At 47.5% G+C, this 19417-nt stretch overlaps 1 protein-coding gene across 2 annotated transcripts; it reads right to left on the reverse strand.

Moving 5' to 3' along the window:
- Positions 1-1473: 1473 nt before the first annotated feature.
- On the reverse strand, positions 1474-14249 carry gprc5ba (G protein-coupled receptor, class C, group 5, member Ba). 2 transcript variants are annotated; one of them, XM_076143274.1, is made up of 4 exons: positions 13433-14249; positions 5414-6446; positions 4781-4944; positions 1474-3921 (listed from the first exon to the last, which is right to left on the reverse strand). In XM_076143274.1, the coding sequence occupies exons 2-4, from the start codon at positions 6441-6443 to the stop codon at positions 3877-3879; spliced, it is 1239 nt and encodes a 412-aa protein (XP_075999389.1). In that variant the 5' UTR covers positions 6444-6446; positions 13433-14249; the 3' UTR covers positions 1474-3876. The 2 variants fall into 2 exon arrangements, with proteins under 2 accessions (XP_075999389.1, XP_075999388.1); XM_076143273.1 differs by having other exon boundaries at positions 4757-4944.
- Positions 14250-19417: the final 5168 nt, after the last annotated feature.

Consider the following 19417-nt stretch of genomic DNA (forward strand, 5'->3'; position numbering starts at 1 on the left):
CCACGGAGTCTGGGCCGTGTTGAAACCGGATCACACAGTCAGCCGCCAGAGCAAAGCGCCATGACGACGTTCCCAAGTTTAGGGGTGGCGGTGTAGAAATGAACGCCTGTGTGAACTGTGTGTGGTTTGACAGTCAAAATGAAAAGCGTCTCCCAACATAGCAGCAACGCGCATACGGGCTGAGAATACACTGATTACATGTTACACTCTAGACTCAGGGTCCAAACACACAGCACACATCCGACACATGGGAGTTAACAGGCCTGAATTATTGTCAAAAGAGAGCATTTGTGGGCGGCATGAGCCAAAGGGAAAGCAGGGACCGTTGGAGTTTGGTGTTTTTTGTAATTATTTTCACATTGCGATGCTAGGTGGGTAAAGACACGACTGAAGGATTTGTTCCATTTCTGTGTAACAATGCGGAAACTGGAGGACTAAAATACAGGCTTGGGGTTGTAGGGGGGGCCCTGACACATTTGGTCTCATCCCTTCACTTAAATTCATGAATGACAGAATATCCACTTGCTGGGGGGCGGGGAAGAAAACACACCACGTCCAGGTGAAGTTTAACTACAAACATGACACTTTTATTGTACTTTTTTTTCCTGAATCAGTTACAGAAACAAGAGCGTTAACTTTTTCTTTTTTTTTTTCTTAAATCCTAATCAGGGGAATTGAGTTGTATACATAGGCATGCTGCGTCACTGCACAGTCACAGCTGTGAAAACCAATATCACCCCTGTCAGCCGCCCCAGTGGAACAGTCTGAAGGCAAGACGAATCAGGAGAGGACAGGCAAGGACATGTCAAACCCAGGGAGGAAGGGGTGTCCAACCGGAAGGGGGAGGCGGGGGGAGTTTGGTGTCCCCTGGGCTGACAAACTTAAACACATAGAATTATTGTGCAAATTTCACCACAGTCTATTTGATTTGAAACACAGAGACAACATCACTCAAGACGATTCTCTTTTTTTTTCTTCTCTCTCCCCTCGACTCTTCAAACTATCAGAGGAGGTCAATCTTCCGGTCCGTTCCTGATGACATTTGTTCCTTTATAGGGAATGATTCTATTTTTGGACCACATCCCCTGACTTCAACCTCCTTTCTGCTCATGAACCAGCTCTCCTTTGTGTTTAATAAAGCACAGACATAAGTGTGTCATCTGATATACAGTGAAATTATGATTGCTGTCACATGACCTTTACATAAATAGTTATTATTGAAAATTACGACTGAGAAAGGTCTCACATGTAGAAATGGTGATGAGCATGCACAGATAGGTAGTCGACGAGTGCAAAATCTACGAAGTCACAGGTTATTATTCTTCTTTTTTTTGTACTTCACATTGAGTGAAAACTTCACAAGAATTGCAACTTCCACTCCCCGCCCCGCCCCGCCCCGCAGCCCTCCCTCCCCCCGCCCTCACCCCCCACACACACACACACACCCCACCCCCTCCCAACTCTTGAGAGCTGGTCTCATTACCAGTGACCGTCCAAAACCCTGAGGACAGTTCTTCTTCCTGGGCTATGAAACATAAAGATCCAGGGCCTTCTCGCCTAATTCTGACCAGGGTCGGCCCAGCTCAGCGGGCCTGGGCTCAGTTTGGCTCAGGGCAGGCCAGTGACACAGACATACAGTAGCACAGGTAGTCAGGGGGTCGACTCCGGATCCAGTAACCCCTTGTTGTGTTCAGTCCTTTCTTAGTTGAGGGTTACTGGCAGACCAAAGGCTCACCAGACTGACTCATGGTAGCGTCAACGTTAGTTTATTCTGCAATCCCTGCCTTGCTTTTGTTCATTTCCCAAAAGTCTCACAGAAGGAGTCTTTATTTTCTGCATGAACATTTGAAAAATAACTCACAATTTCTGGGTGTGTTACAGCAAAGTGTGGACCACTGAGAATACTGTGTTGATTGACTATTAATAACAAACCGTGTCAATTACCTCAACATGAACCAATTGAAAAATAAAAGCATATCTAGTGCTGGCAAATAATGTCTTGCTAGTTTATATAAAAAAAAAAGAACCAGCAAGTGAAAATAAAAGCAAAACTTAACGAACAAACGCATGAAACACAAAGCAACTGAGTTTAAAACAAATCCCAAAGTAATATCAGTAATATTTTTGCAGTAGTCAGATGTCCAGTGGGTCCTAAGACTTCTGTTGTCTTAACTCAGCCTACAGTAAAAAACCAAGCAGCACTACTATGTACACACACACACACACACACAGAGAGAGAGAGAGCTGATGTAATGATGAGGGGGGAAAAGGAGGTGAAACGGAGACTCCACTGAAACGGGAGTCCTCCTTGGCACTGGGACGAAATGTCAAGAAGAGGAGGAGCAGGGAGACAGAGAAGACGCAGACAGACAGATCCACACAGACAGACAGATCCACCAGCACGAGCTCACGGGATCCATATCCCCGCACAGAGGAGGGAGAGGAGGAGGGAGAGGAGGAGGAGGAGGCAGACTTGAAGGAGGTCACATTGACTCCGCCCCCCTCCTTCCTCACCCCCGTTCTCTTCCTCCTCCGATCCTCCGCTTCAAGCTTATATATTCCATCTCTCTTGCCTTCTACCTTTGCGCCTTGTGTAAATCTGATCACCCTAAGATTCTAGAATATCCACACACACACACACACACACCGGCCACTGCTCTATTTATACTCCTGTCGCTCGCTGGCTTGACGACGCATGCGCCTGTTGTTCCTGTAATACTGCTTGTTGCCGTGGAAGTTGTGTGGAGGAGAAAAAGGAGGATTTTAGCACCAGATGCCACCCAACGATCTCAAAGAAATCACAAAACATGTCATGTAAAACCCATTCATACACACAGATAAGAGGAAATGAGTACAAGGGGCCAATACCTCTGTTCATTTCCGACTGATATAAAGTGACAGTTTCTCCAGAGGCCACAGTGGAGATGTGGGGAAAGCACCACAGTCTGACCTAGATTCAAAGCCCAGCAACCAACCAAGAGACACCCAATCAGAATCCATTCCACTCCATCGTGTTTCTAACAAGACGTTCATATCGCTCCTCTCCTCAGGTACTCCAGATTGTCTGCGGCGGCGGCGTGTTTCCCGGAGCAGTGCGGCCTTCGCGGGGTTTTGTTTTCACGTTATCGGAAGCCGTCCATGCAGGTGGGAGGCCTGAGGCTGAAGCTGAAGCTGAGGTGAGAGGATGTTATATTCACAGAAGGTGCCGAGAAACCGGAAAAACACAGAGGTCAAGGGGATAAAAGCTGTTGAAGACTTGTCAAGAGCGGTAGGCGGTGTGAGTGTTGGAGATGGTAGGGAATACACACGCATTCGTCTTCTCGTGTTCGCCCACGGTAGCTGGGTTCTTTTAAGGGGGAGGTGCTCAAACTGTACAGTTGCCCATATGCTCTTGTTTCTACCTACACTGATGGATAGATGGAGGACAGAGCCAAATTATTCCACCTCAGCGGCGTTGCGAGGAGCAGCAGAGATGACGGGAAGGTTAAAGCGTGAAATTGAGCGATAGGTTTCACAGTTTTCAAGGATCCTTACAGTGTGTAGTCTCAAAGGGGAGCAAACTCAAATCACACAATCAAAAGAATATCGCACGTGGGTGTTGTCGGATCCCGGCCGGCGTGTTTTGCCAGCGACGCCAAATCTCCTGCAGAGAATTGGGCGCTGGAGGGAGTTTGTCAAATCTTTAGCTCTGTCCTCCATGTCATGTTTTTTTCCTCTCACACACACAATCACACGCAGTTGATTGGCACACAAGTCAAGAGTGCAAAGTCTGTACACCAGAGCGAGGGGTCGCCCCCGGACCCCATCCTCATTCTATCTGTTGTCTTCTTTTTCTTCTCAATTTCTTCCGCACGTCCTCATCTTCGGCCCTCTGCCTCACCACAGCTGCCTGCCTGTGTAAGTGGGAGGGGCAGAAGGCACCTTAAGGAGAAAGAAGAAGAAGAAGCGAGGTTAATAACAATTTACAGCCCACATCTTGTTTTATTAACTAAGTGGCCAGGGGAGAGGTACTAATAACACACCCCAAGAGGAAGAACAGAACACACACAGACAACCAACCGAGCACGATCAGGCAATCTCACAATAAAGACTCGCTACGTTTCCTTCCTCCGGGCAGAATCATGCAATCGCAAATGGCTGTTTTGGTCGGTTTCTGGTCTTAGAAAGAGTTCCTTCAGTCTTAGCAGGTGCAGATGGAAGACAAGAGGATGTTGTCCATGAAAGGACAAAGAGCCATTTGTATTTTGTCAATGAAATGACAAAATACTGATCTATTTCTAGAGACCAAATAGTCCTTTTCATTTATATCTCGTCTGAACATTTCTCCTCCTCATTTCATGAACATTGCCCCTCCCCCGTGTCACACCTGGTGCCCCCGCACAGTCCTTAACTCTCCAGCAGTGTGTCAGTGACAGTTGCATCGCTTGCTGGACAGATTACCATCGCAGCTTATATTTACACAGACAAACACACACACGCGCGTTCCGGGGAAGCTCTCTCACACTCACTCGTGCCCAAATCAATGTTAAATGAGTGACCATTGGTGACAAGTCCATCCATGCATGTGCAGAACCAAGTACAGAACACACAGGCACGTCGACATGCATGCGCGAATGCACGTGCAACATGTGTCGTGGACGCTCACACCCACACCACTGCTCATTCCTGTGCAGCAGACTGATGCTCTGGAGGGCTCGGATGTGCATTCAAGATTTTTCGGCGGGTTAAATGTCAGTCAGAAGTGTGTAAGCTGTACCTGCGACTGAGATGATGTACTCACCGCTCCCCCGTTCAGGATCATGGTCATCTCGGTGGGCTGGTACACGTTGCTACGGAAAGGCGCACTGGGCCTCGCACCGGTGTTGCTGTTATGCTGCGCGCTGCCTCCGCCGCCGCCGCCGCTGCCGCCGCCGCTGCTGCCGCCGCCGCCGCCAGACCTCAAGCCTGCCAGCCGATAAACAGAGAGCAGAGCGCTCGCTGTCACAACTGGGCTGGAATAACGTACGTTTACTCAAGAACAGTACATCTGTAGACCTTTAAAGTCCCGGAGTTCTTCACCCAAACACTGTCTGACTGTAAATCTGTAATTTAAAGTTGCCTTCCACTCTTTCTCAGCCTTGTTTTAGCTTTTTTTTAATGTTTTTTACCTAATTTGAGAATTTGTCAGATTGCAACAGGACCTGAAGTCTCATATGTCATAATCCACAGGGACGATTCATCACAATGATTCTTTTACTTTGTATCATTTTTAATCACAGCAGTCATTACATACATTTTATTAGATAATGTTTCCACTGTGATATAATAATTTGTTGGATTTCTTCAAGCCACACCTGCTCCTACTACGTACTTTGGCCTACTTTCAGGCCGCCTGCACATAACAGCTCTGCTGCACTCAAATATTGGATTGTACCTGCAGTATTCTCATCATATCCGTAGCCCTGGTTCTCCACAAACTGCCTGTGGGAGAGAGGGATGTCTTCATCGAAGCTCGTCTCCCTCAGTCGTGTGGAGTTCTGGGAAGTGTCGAAGTAATCGGGGGCGGTGGGCTGAGGCGGAGAACTCAGGCAGATGTGAGATTCAGGGATGGCGTGGAAGATCAGCAGCAGCCAACCCTGAGCCACTAATGCGATTGCCAGCGCCGGATCATTCCACTCAGGAGATCTCCCCAACCAGGCGTTTCCGTACAGGTAGAATCCCACCCAGGCCACCCACAGCAGCACCGACAGCAGGCAGGTCATCAGGAGCCAGATGGCACTGCACCGCCACTGACGCGTCTTACCGCACAGCGCGAAAGAGGCGGCGGTCAGTGCGGCCAGCAGGAGGGCGAGCACGTAGCTGCAGGCTAGAGAGAAGTCCAGCGGCAGATACTGACAGGCGTTGCGTCCCTCTCTCAGCACGGTCAGAAGTAGCCACTCCGCAGCGATAATGCCCTGCACGGCGCTCAAACCCAGCGCCAAGCCTGTGAGCGCACAGCCGCTGGGGCTACGACGCTCACGGCCCAGTCTGCGCAGACGGATACCCTGCACCAGCAAGCAGGAGAAGCAAATGGCGAAAAGGAGACCCCACAGGGCCCTGCGGAGCAAACACAGCGACTCATCCTGCTCGATAAGGTAGGAAAAGCTCAGGCCGAACAAGCCCAGGATGCCCAGGAGCAGCAGGAGAATGGGTCCCACACCGCTGCGCTTCTCTCCCTCACTGATGTGGCGTAAGCGGCACAGCAGGACTAAGGCGAGCAGAATAACAGCTAGTGCCCCGCCACACGCCACCGACTCCACAGCTACCCCCCATATGGAGTCGAGGTCACAGAGGAGGGTGTAGGGTCGCACCAGGCCCCAGCCGCAGCCCCGCGGGAGAGCCTGAGAGTCCTCCAGGTCTTGGCTGGACGCACGAGGAGCAACAGTGAGGAGCAGGAGAGGGAGGAGGACCGAGGTGAAGGCCATCCTCTGAGAGAGAGAGAGAGAGAGAGAGAGAGAGTGTTTTTACACACATTTCAAAGATATACATGAGGCTTAAATATACCTCAATACCCTGAAAAGTCCAGTACAACTGAAACAAGGACGAGCGCCTTAATGAGACGTTCTGATTTGTCCAGAGCTTGAGGGCAGGAAGGAAGTGCAGCTCTGCTCACTATCAGGCAGCCGAGGAGGCCAGAGACAATAACAAAGACAATATGCTCCACATACTTCAAACACAAGCATCGTAGTTTCAGGGAAATGTCCCAGTGAAACAATATATCGCTTTATCACCCCTGCCAGACAGGCACGTGTGCACACACACGCACGCACACACACACACGCACACACACAAATACCTTCATGAGCCAAGTTACTGTCAACTGCCTCAACACGACATCACTGAGCTTTCAAAAATTCTTTCCAAGCTGGCTCACACTTTACTGTGCTAAACAATACGCTTTTGAACACACACTCACTCACACACACACACACACACACACACAGGCACACAGGCACACACCCTTATCCCCCTCTCGCTGGATTGTTTATTTCGCAAGACTTCAAACTCACACCAGCTATGGGGCCCCGGGAAAAAAAACACCCTCCTGGTGTCCACGAATAGATCTGTAACACAATATTTACATACCACATGAGGCCCATCGCATATAAGCAGCACCCTGTGTGTGTGTGTGTGTGTGTGTGTGTGTGTGTGTGTGTGTGTGTGTGTGTGTGTGTGTGTGTGTGTGTGTGTGTGTGTGTGTCTGTGTGTGTGTGTGTGTCTGTGTGTCTGTGTGTGTGTGTGCCAGCAAGACAGAGAGTGTGAAATGGCCGGGCCGTCAGGGAGGAGTGCTAGGTTTTAACTACACACTAGCCATGGCGACGGGTCACACACAGACCCTCCAGCACACACACTTTAAATGGGGACAGTCAGAGCGAGAGAGAGAGAGAGCGAGCGAGAGAGGGGAGAGAGAGAGAGACTATGAGGTAATGAAAAGAATGCCAAAGCAACTAAGTAAACAAATAGGCTGACAGCCTGTGACGCGATGATCGGCCCGTCCATTTGTTTACAAGTGAGTGCCTCGGTAACCCTGGGAGATGCGTGTATGCATGAGTGTGTGCATTGTATCCTTTACCAAATCTCTTAACAGCTGTGTTCCCGTCTTTGCCTCCTTTCTCCTTCCCACCTTGCTGCAGCAGCAAACAGCCTCTGGTTATTATTTGCTCCACATTAACATCAATCAGTACAAATGAAGGGATGAGTCACCAAAACACACACACACACACACACACACAGTGCCGGGTCTCTGTAGCACATGTGTGTCTGAGCAAACACACACACACATTTGTGTTCTTTTTTCGAGTGGTCCCCTGATAACCATGGTTACACCCCATGTCTAAATAAAATGAAGAGGAAAGGCGACGGCTCACTGTCCTCACAGAGCTCCTCCTCCTCCTTTTGTCTTTCTTTTGTGAGCCTCTTTTTGTCTTTCTCCACTGCTTTCCTTGTGTCACTGCCTAATGACAACTCCTGTAAAAACACACAGCCACAGAACTGTTCAGAGAGACAGGCAGAGAGAGAGAGAGAGAGAGAGAGAGAGAGAGGGAGGGAGGGAGAGAGAGAGAGAGGCAGAGAGAGAGACTCATGTCCTGCACACTGGCCACTTTGTCCCTCACTCCTTCACACGGTCACTCTCACTCTCTTACACATGCTGTTGCTCTGGTTGCTTTTGAGTGTGACTTGGCAGAGAACTGATGAATTCAGAGAGCTGCCACTGCCAACACACACACACACACAAACACACAGAAGATGCAGATGTACACAACACATGTGTACAGCACACATGCTGCACTCCCTCCTCCTCTCTCCTCTTCCTCACAAACAAAATTGTCATGTGCAAAGGGAGAAGAGAGCCCTGGCCCTCCACTTTGTACAGCACAGAGGATGCTGCTGCCACCCTCTTCATCCTCTCTCTCTGTTTCTGTCTCTGTCCCTCCCTCTACGTGCAGCCATTTCTGTCCTCCCCTCCATTTGAATCCTCCATTATTTTTGGGGCTGAACACCTCCTCTCCTCTCCTCTCCTCTCCTCTCCTCTCCTCTCATCTCTCTGCTACATTTGAAGATGTGCTGTGAGAAGATGTGCCTCACACCCTCCTCCTTCTAAAACGATCCTCTCCCTTCCACCCCACCGTCGAATATCTTTGCTCCGCTCCTTTCCTTCGCCCCTTTTCTCTCCCCCCACCCGCGCCCTCACCTCCCTTCCTTTCCCCTTGCTTTTAGATTCACATTGTGTGTCTTATGTAACTGGGGAAGGATCCAGCTCCTGCCAGTTCTGCTGCATGGCTGCTGTTTCTCAGGCGCTCGTCTTCCTCGGTGCCAGGAGGCCTGCTGGCACTTAAGGAGGTCCATCTTAGCCGCTGCTGTCTGCTGTAGCAACGTTACAAACATTCATACTGCATGTGTCACACACACACACACACGCACAAACACGTATACACCAGCTGGCACTATGCCCGAGAGCGCAGGTCCATTTGCACACACACATGTAACATTCTGTTTCGGTGGCTGTGTATTATGCATGCGTGTGACAGCACAGCGCTCTGACTCGAAGCTGAACGTGTACGCAGTTTTGCATTCCTCATTGCGGCGCTGTTAACACACACACGTGCAGCTACTTACATGTGCATCAGGCTGGACGGAGACAGAGAGGAGTGAAGTCAAGCAAACCCTCCTGTACAATTACAACCACACATCATTATCAGACATTGTGCTAAACCAGATGCTGTGTAATTACCATGGCGATAATTGGAAGGATTATTACATTTTGATGACTAGATTCTATCTTCTTTTTAATCACCTGCTGCTTTATCCAGACCACTGTGATGATACTTTAGGAAGGGACATGGCGTGTGTGTGCGTGCGTGCGTGCGTGTGTGTGCGTGTGCGTGTGTGTGTGTGTGTGTGTGTGTGTGGGTGGTGTGTGTGTGTCTAGAAAAGGTGACTCCTATCAGAACCAGCAGAGCCAAACTGGTGCACTTCCACTTCCAGAATGCCTTGGATCACAAAAACTGTCATGAGATTAATGTTTAATTACCGCCGTCTCCCTCACAGTCGCGGGGATTCAGTCGGATGCCGCATCGGCTGTGCGTGGCGTCAGAGGCGTCAGAGTGCTCGCTTGTCTGGAGCTCTCTTGACCTTCTCTGGTGTCTTAAGTGAAACTAATTGATTTGAAGTAACTTTCAGTGTTGGGAGTTTCCCTGAAGCAAGAAACATAGACTCAGCAGATATCACACATAAAGACATCATAGGAGTCAAATACCCCAGCGGGACAAACAACATCTGACTCAATCTCTGACATTCAATGAGACAATGACTTTAAATATCAAACTAAAGTTATCTGACGTGTAATATTGCGATAATCTTTTTAGGCTTTACTGAACTGAAGACTTTTCCAGCTTTTCCTGGTTTGTGAATTAAAACACTGTAAGCAGAAAAGAAAGTAAGATGGTAGACACAGTGGGAGTCGAACAAACAAAACCACAAACAGACTCATGCGCTTCAATCTTTCTCGCCCACCCTCCGCTTGATGTTTCACCCCTTTCACCCCCTTGAAGGCACCCCCCCTCCTCCCCTTTGCCCATTTCTACCTTTTCTTGCCGATCTCTTGTAAAATCTTCAGCAATACTTCACTCGCTCAACCCGACTATATATCCCCAGCTTTTCAATCATGATGTCATTGTGTCGACTGTGACATCATGATGGACGTCGAATGACACAGTCCCTTGAATGTGAAACACACAGACACACACACACACACACTCCAAGATAAGCATACCTGCATTATGACAGCACACACCAGTGGACAATGACAACAATGTCTCTCTATATAGATTCCTATAGAAAACCTGTTGAACTTCAAGTTACACAGTGTAGTTGCCTATTGCTATCCATTTATAATACAACATTAACAAGGAAACTAGCTGTATAATGAGGTAAACTGCACAAACACATCATGAGAGTGGAGGAAGAGCGTAATAAAGAGCACACGTTTCCTTCTTGGAGAGCACTGAGGAGGAAGACTGCAGTAAATCTGTCAGGGCAAAATAGACCAATCACCAGTAAATATCCAGGTCCTAATCTACCATCAAGGAATACACCAGATTATACAAGAGGCCTTCACAACCAATTATTCTGCCTCTCAAGTAGAATATCCTCACCCATAAATCAATGAAATGGCTTGAAATCTGACCATGATTGAAATGATACAAATTGAAATTGATATAACCCCTTTAGATTCCAAGAAGATTAATTAAAACGATCTAAACAAGGTCTGTTGGGTTTATTGCACCCGAGAGAAAGCATCTGACATGAAAGATTATGCGTAAATGCCACTTCCCCTGAGACTGAAACCGCTCTGTTTGGCACTAACGGGTCAAAGAAATATGGCTGCCTGGGGAGCGCTGGAAGGAAGGGAGAAGGGGTTTGTTTAGGAGCTGTTGTGGTGTGCAGGGGGTTAATTTGAAGGAGGGATAAGAGAGTTGGATTTGCGACGTGCGATCAATTTCTTCCCTTTATCCTTTCTGTTTCTTTTCCCTTTTTGAGTTGAGCTGTTATAGAAAGCAACTATGTAATTCAGAAGTAGGAACTGCTGACTTGGCCAACGTCTGACTTCAAATAAAAGCAAAAATGCAAATAAACAACACGACCTAACCACAAACTAACTTGCACCATACGATCTGACCGACTGAGTGGAATCTTTGTACACGGCATCAGCTCTCAACCCTAACCTAGAGACTAGACTAAAGCCTAGAGACGACAGAAGAAGGCCAGGTTCAGAGAAAGTTCTTCAATGGCCTGACTGAAACATGGCCGCCCCATTGACTGCAGTGGCCTCTTGGGTGTCATCATGGAGAATCTGACAGTGGAGCTATTCCCCCCTCCCCCCCCTCATTAGACCTCATTACCATGCGAGTGGACTCACAGCAAGACCATATGCTAATTGACTTGGCAATCAACACTGCCAGTGTTTAATCTCAACCCTCCGCCTTCCCTCCCTATGCTGCTTCTCCTTTCTCCTCCTACATCGACAACCGATCGCTCAGATATGAAGTCATTACATTGTAAAACCCAAAACCCCCCCCAAAAAAAAGAAAACACACGGAAGCCCTTTCTCACGTGTTCCACTACCATGTGATATTGATAATCATTTCCTATTGTACATCAAGAGGGGAGGGGGGAGGGAGGGGAGTGTATGATGAATGGCGGTAGATCACAGAGGCCCGGGAGCGATCAGGTTTGGTTTGATAGTGTTGATTGTGATCGGAGGAGCGGGAGAAAAGCGGGAACAGCCAGATGTGTGGAGGAAGATTTGTGTCGCGGTGCCTAGAGCGATTGTGTGTGTGTGTGTGTGTGTGAGAGAGGGGGTGGGGGGTCAGTTTGATTTATTCGCAAATGCACATATGGCAGGAAAATCAGGGACGGTGGACTCCAGATCCTCAGTTTAGTTCACAGACCTCGCTCTTACACACACACACACACACACACACACACACACACGCATGCATACATATGTACACACAAGACACGACATATGGCATCAGCCCCGAGCAGTCAGCATCGTCTTTTCCCAAGAGGAAGTGAAGTAAGTCAGTGTAATATGAAAACAGAGCCTGGGACTAAAACAGCTCCACTCTGCTGAATATTGACTAATGGCGGAAAACAGAACTCTCCAAAATGGGCCCAGGAGCTTTCTGAGTAGACAAATGCGCAGCTGACAGCACACTGGTGCTCGTGTAGCACCTATCGATCAATACAAAACCAATCCATACATCCACCCACACACACACACACGCGCGCATACCAATGCACCCAACCGATTCAATACACATTTTGCCTGTGTGATACCCCGACTCTGTGTGGTTGTGGGGAGGGAATGACAGAGGCTGAGGCAGGCTTTGTATGTATGTATGTGTGTGTGTGTGTGTGTGTGTGTGTGTGTGTGTGTGTGTGTGTGTGTGTGTGTGTGTGTGTGTGTGTGTGTGTTGGGGGGGGGCACCCTTGGTTTCAGCTGACCTAAGGAGCAGGGTAAAGCAAACACACATTTAGAGAATGTTCTTTTTTTTTCAGCCCCCCTCGCCTCCCCTAACAATACTGACCACATGGGAAGGTTCCCTGGGGGTTTCAGAGGAGTGTTTGTTGGAGGGACCAGCAGCAAGACCATTGAAATAAAGGTGTGTGTATATGTGTGTGTGTGTGAGTGTGTGTGTGTGAAAAGATCTAAAAATAAAGACTGACATCTAACCTCTGTGGTTTAAACTAAAGAATGGAGGAGGAGGAGGAGGAGGAGGAGAGGAGGCGGAGGAGGAGGAGGAGGAGGGGTTCAATGGTTGGTTCTCTTAAAATGTCCATTGTGGTGGCTTGGTCATGAAATGGAGGTGCAGCTCCAAGCACCGACGTTTTCATCCTCGTGAGAAAAATGTGTCAAAGCCAATCACACACAAGATTGTTCCCGAGCCAAAGTACACCGCGGACACACACGCACACACACACACACACACACACACACACACACACACACTTGAAGTAAGGTTAACACGGATTTACCACATACCAACATGCAACCTTAAGGTCAAGACTAAAGCAGCATTGTGTCTCAGTGTACATTTGTGCAGATCGAGTTGTGTCGCTGCTGTGTCCCCTTCACGCATTCATCCAGCGTCCATACAGTTGCGTTTGGTGCATCGACATCGCCTTTCTGTCCGGACTGTCAGTGATGTAACTTCCACCTCAGCTGTGTCAAGCACCGAAACAGCCTTAAATCAACGCAATCTTGAGGGGAAAACGTTCCAAAAACAAACGAGACCCGACGGGATGTGTATCCAAAATACGCCACACACATACACACACACACACATCTTTCCCGCATCAGGCGACAATACTCATCGATAATCAATGAGGAGGTGAAAGGTGCACGTACCTTAATCGATGTAAACAAATCCAATAGAGAAGGATGATGGTCGCAGAGATGTCAGATATGGCGAACAGGATGGAGAAATGTCACATTTCGGTATGAGGGAGTGAGGGACTCTCGGGCTTTGCGTGTTCCCTCTCCATCCACATGGAAGTGTACGCGGCCAGTCCAGATGGTTCCTCCAGCTCCGGGCTGTAAACACGGAGGGACCCCGTTATTCACCCCGCTGTCCTCAGAGACACAACGTGAGTCGAGTCCCAAACCGCAGGCACGAAACGCCTCAGTCGCGGCTGATTCTTTGTCGTTTTTTCACCCCCAAATCCTTTGTTTAGCGCCGCGCTTCTTTGTGCTCTGAATGGATAAATGACGATTTAGAGATATAAATGATCAGACACGGAGCGTCCAAATCCACCGGCGCTCGTAAATCGTGCGCACAAACCATCCGGATGCGTCTGCACGCGCTGTTTATGCCGCTGACTGACCGGACTGACGCTCACTGCTGCCCGGCTGCACATCTCCCGACTGAACGCATCACCAAGTGTGCGGCTCCGCAGAACGTGCGTAACGATAATCCCTCTCTCCACACACACACATGCACACACACACACACTCAATCACACACTCTCACAGCCTGACAGCCCCCGAGCTTGACAGTCTCCGCTCACTGTTCCCTCCCTTCAACTCAATTATGCTCTGATATCAATTGATTGGTGCCTGGGATGAAGACGCTTGATTCATTTGTTAGTAAACGCGCCGCAGGTCAAACACGTAAACACTTGTGCCGCCTTTGTAATCTCTCCCACAGTGACTCACGCAGTGTGGAAACTCTGAATGCCACTCAGATGCTTATTTACAGCTCGTGCTCCAGTTTTTTCCACGCTCACTGCGAAATTTACAAATGTGTCAAGTTAACCTATCACAATACGATTTCCGGTAACACCTTCCAGAATAAAGCTCAACACGACCACCCTGAAACAAAACACACTGTTTCCAACATTTTATTTTTTAAATTAGGACGTCTGACCCGGATTGAAGTCTCAACACCGTCAAAACGTTTGGACCCTGCAGCAAATGCAGTCTGAAAAATGTTGATATTGATAATAAATAAATGTTGTAAGCTATATTTTGACTTCAAATACATTCAATACTAATTGTTTTGTGTGTTTTTTTAATCAAAAGCAGTCCAATTTGTTGATATTTGGTCTAAAATATTATGTACCTTTGGTAGTATGCCTTAGTACCTTTTATAAATATTACCTCGTGTGAAATATTGACATCTCTTTCCCCAGTGGTGTCTATTTCTATTCATTACAAGCTCGAACTTATTCTAAGGAATCTTGCAGCCACTCTGTTGAGTTTATGTAGCTGCCGCGTCTTCCATACAGTTTCAGTTTATTGAGGACGTTTTTATTTTGAAAGAAAACATCTGATCCGGGCTTACTGGGGTTATTTCTGAGCACTTTATACATTTCAAAACTGCTGTGACGCCTATTTCTCCTTTTGTCACATGCATCCTCAGCTGTTCCAATCCATCTATGCTGGAGGCTTTCAATAGAGCCCTACAACCCCCCCCCCCCCCCCTGACTTTAGCCTCATGTAGCTGTGGAAAAGGTTTATAGTAGTATTGTCACTCACTCTAGAAACTGTTCCTGTGATCCCCCTTGTTATGCTGCAACATAACACGGCATCCATGACAACTGACTACACGACAATTGTGCATATATTCAGCCATGAATTTGCTCATGCGTGACATATTATTACAATGAAGAAGCAAACCTCCTTCCGCACAGAGTCACAAAGAGTTGTGCCTCTGCTTATGGGATTGTAATAATCCACTGTGTTAGGGGTGTTAAGATACACGGTACGGCACCAAGACAAGGGAAGGAGGGAAGGGAAGGAGACTACTACACACACTCATTTTGTACACACATTGCATGGGATTGCCCCTCCTCCTCCCTCACTACCTATTTCTTTTTCACACATATATACATGCCAGTGGATGTGGCGTGTGGGCACGGGGCCAGAGAGGAAGCGTATCATATAGAGTGACAGCTGAGGACGGGAGGCTAATCTTGACAGGTGCAGGCTGAGAGAGTGGCAGCATGGGAAGAGGGGGGAGGGGGGGGGGGGGAGAGAGGACAGAGGTCACCGCTTCAAGCTGGACAACCTGAAGAGATGAATTTTCCTTACATTAGTAACACAAAAACTCAGTGCCAGTGCCTGTGACTGCACTATAACACCATCATTCCAACACATATTGAATCACTTTAGATAGATTTTGGTGAAGCACCAAGTGACTTGCAAAAACATTCTGAACAACTCACTCGGTGAATAATTAATCCTCAACCTGAGAAACTTACATCTTGCTGTAGAGCCATATGGTGTGTGTGTGTGTCTTCAGGTGTGTGTTAGGTGATTGTTTCTGCAGATGCACCAACCCTGCTGTTTATATGCACATACACACACGTTAGAGAATCATAGAGACGACTGAGTAGAAAAGCACCACATGTTAGAGCAACTCAGAGACATTTTGTTTATTTGTTATTTTTTGTTTTTATTAAAGAAAGCATTTGACAGGACAGTGAGCATACAGTTAAGGGACATTTTGGAGATTGTTTTTTGATAGGGGGGGGAAAGAGAGAAGAGAGACAGAGAGTTAGAAAGAGAGAAGGGAGACGTTTAACCCTGAAGAAAACAAGGCAATGTAGTGATCAAGAAAATTAAAACATTAACAGGGCAACAGCAGAAAGCCACAGCCGCCGAAGGTTGTGTACAAATGTCACAGTAGTATGGACGCGGAGTCCTAGATGACATCACTGTTGTTGGTTCGATGATCTCATAGGTACTGGGTTTTTTTCTTTTACAGGATGCAGATCACATCATAGGCTGTGGTTGGAGAGAAAGAGAAGGAGAAGGAGAACAAAAACAAAACACGGAACACGCGAGGAGGGAGGGAGGGAGGGAGGAGAAAAACAAAAAGGGAAGATATCCCACCCAAAGACCCAACACAAACCCCGTCCTGGCCCGCCTGTCATAAAGAAATCATTGGTGTGGCATAGCCTGTAGATCTGTGGAATAGGACAGAAATGGTTGCTTATCAGTGTGTCCCCTCATAGCGTACTTTGATTTTGGATGAGATCATGTTTGCATTTTAATTCTGCGGTGTCATCACAAACTTAAAGGTCAGATCAGTGCAGACGCTCTAAAGCTGAGGGCCACATGGTGGTTACTCACAGTGTTTATGTTCAGGCTCAGTCACTCGTCACTTTGGCTTCATTGAGAGGTCATGGGACCGTTGGCTCAGCCCGGTCTGTTATTGTCTTAACAAGAAAAGCTCTTGTTCAGTGCACGTCTCCGTCCATTCACCCATTTTCTTCTGCTTATCTGTGTTTTAGGTCGCAGAGATAGCAGACTAAGGAAAGTGGCTAAGGCTCCTGTGAAAATGCTGGAACCATGAACAATGTTTCTGCTGGCAACTTCCCTACACACTGTGAAGGAAAATCAGCCTCAGCTATTTGCGTTCACAACCTCCCGTCCCGTTGTTGGTGTTGCTCTCTCTTTGTCTTTGTCTCTGTCTCTGTCCTATACTTTTCTCTCTTTCCTCAGTGTCAGCCTCCCGGTTTCTGCCTTAGTCCCGCTTGGCTCATCTGCCTTAGGCACACAGGACACACGCTGCATCTGCAGGATAAGACCGCGTGACCTCACAGGATGTATTAACTATGACAGGATGCAGGTGTGCGACACAAGCAGGAACAAGAACAGAGCCTAATTTTAGCAGTTCACTTCCAGATGCACATCCCATTGTGGGAATGACACCATCTCCTCTTTAGGTGTGCCTGTGCACCTGTTCACTGCTGGAGACGATCAGGGTACAAGAAAAATATCCCTTAACCACATTTCTCCCACATTTCCAACGTTGGGAAACTTTATGGGAAAATAGGATGATATGATCTCTGAGGTAATGAATTAAGGATGAGGAAAGTAATAATCCCAGCCTGGTCTGTCCAGGTTACCATGGCGACTTAAAGCTGAGACGCAGAGAGGTCATGACCTTTTGCAGTGGCATAGACCTGCAGAAGGAGGGTAGATATTAAAGGTCAGCTGAATGTGACCTTGTCGTGACAACTTAAAGCAACCGAATGTAGGAACACACACATCGTCGGTAGGAATACAACTATACACAACATTCATATGCTTTCATCCACAACACACGCACTGAAGCACTCACACACACACACACACACACACCCCTACACACACTGAGACACACACACACAGTCCTATCTGACCGCTTTAAAGACCACCACATGGACCATAACACTTGTTTGGAGGCCGACCTGTCCGCTCCTCAGGTTTCTCAATCACTCTAAACACGATTTAACCCTTGGAAGGTTCAGGGTGAGGTCAGTGGAATAAAAGCTGACCCAGGATTTACCTTCCTCCTTTGTCACCCAGTGCCTGTCTACATGTTGACAAGTGACATATTGTTTTGAAAGCCTATCTGAAGGACGAGGGGGTTGTTGTAAGTCAAGGACACTTTGTTGAAATCTATCTGAAGGATACAGAAAAGGTGAAGGTGGTAATGGGAATAATCTGGTGTTCTTCAGTATGTAAACAGAGAGCCAGGGTGGGGGAGTTCTGATGGGAGGGAAAATGGATTTTTGGAAGGGAGATATTGCACAAGATCATAGGACTCAAGCACCTACAGCCACTCACTGAACAGAGACTTTAACTTCATCTTACTATCTCGATTCAGACTACCAGATTTAGGGTTTGGGTCCGATAAGAGAATATTGGATCATTGATTTAGCAGGGAAGCAGGAATATGTAACAAGATGACTGACACTACAGCAAATGATACACTTTTCAGGTTTAGCAGCACTTGATTTGTTGCAGAGCGAAGTAAAAGCTCTGGTATTAAGTGCTCTCACTTGCATCTGCCCTCAAATGCCCGTGCTAATGTTCCTCTCTTTGGCCTTTTCATTTATGTCCAATGCACTGTAGGTCCATCAGTCCATCAACACAGAGAAGGACTTCCCCTTTATGTCAACATCATAAATGCCAAGTCTCTCACCCTGTGCCTGCACTTCATCTCTAAGCCATTTCTCTTCTCTTCCGCCATCTCTTTTGTAACGAGTTTTCATTCCTCCCATGTCCTGTTCTCCCCATTTGCCCAGATTTTAGGCTTAATTCAGGAATTAAAACCAAACCCAAGCAGTGTCTGTGGTATTTTTGAACACATGAAGCTTAAGTGTAACTGTGGGCTTGGCCAGTGTGTGTTTGTGTGTGTGTGTGTGTGTGTGTATTCAGGAGCATATTAATGGAGCTGGCAGCACTGAAGAGTCGAGCCAGGCCTAGGAAGGAAGCAGCTCCACTCAAATTAATCTTCACTGGATGGCCTAGTAAAGGAGAAAGGGCCATTTTTGGGAGGAAGGAGCCATCTCCTAGGTGAGCGCTATGGCAACAGCCAATGTAGGCCCCAGCTTTCAGAGCTGTCCTTTTCAAGAGCCCAATCAAAAGTGTCAGGCCAGGTTTTTGTTTGATTGGCTCTCCTACTCTCCCTCTCTCTCCCTCTCTCTCGCACCAATTCTTCTCCCTCTCCTTTTCTCTCCCTACGTGACATGCAGGAGCAGGCCTGATCTGTGAGAAGTCTGAGGAGGGCGAGTGTCTGTGGGAAAATGCTGCCAGACAGCACAGAAGTGTGGGACAGTAAGGTCAGCCAATATTGTTTGGGACAAATGGGGCGTAACAAAAAGAGAGACAGGAATAAATGTAGCTTCTCATTTGAAAGTAGGTTTAATTAAGACTTCATATTTAATGTTCCCTCCTTCCCAAACTGTCCATTTGATTTTCAATGGCACAAAGGAAGTTCGTCTCTCTGCTCATGTAGTATCGTGCATATTAAAATTTCAAGCAATTGATATTTAAATCACAAAGTTATGAGGTTTTCATCTACTACTACACCCAACATGACACATAGCTGACATCAGG

This window comes from Genypterus blacodes, unplaced genomic scaffold (assembly GCF_046128005.1).
Source record: "Genypterus blacodes isolate CSIRO-AG114 ecotype Tasmania unplaced genomic scaffold, CSIRO-AGI_Gbla_v1 ptg000022l_1, whole genome shotgun sequence".
In the NCBI taxonomy this organism is placed as follows: Eukaryota; Metazoa; Chordata; class Actinopteri; order Ophidiiformes; family Ophidiidae; genus Genypterus; species Genypterus blacodes.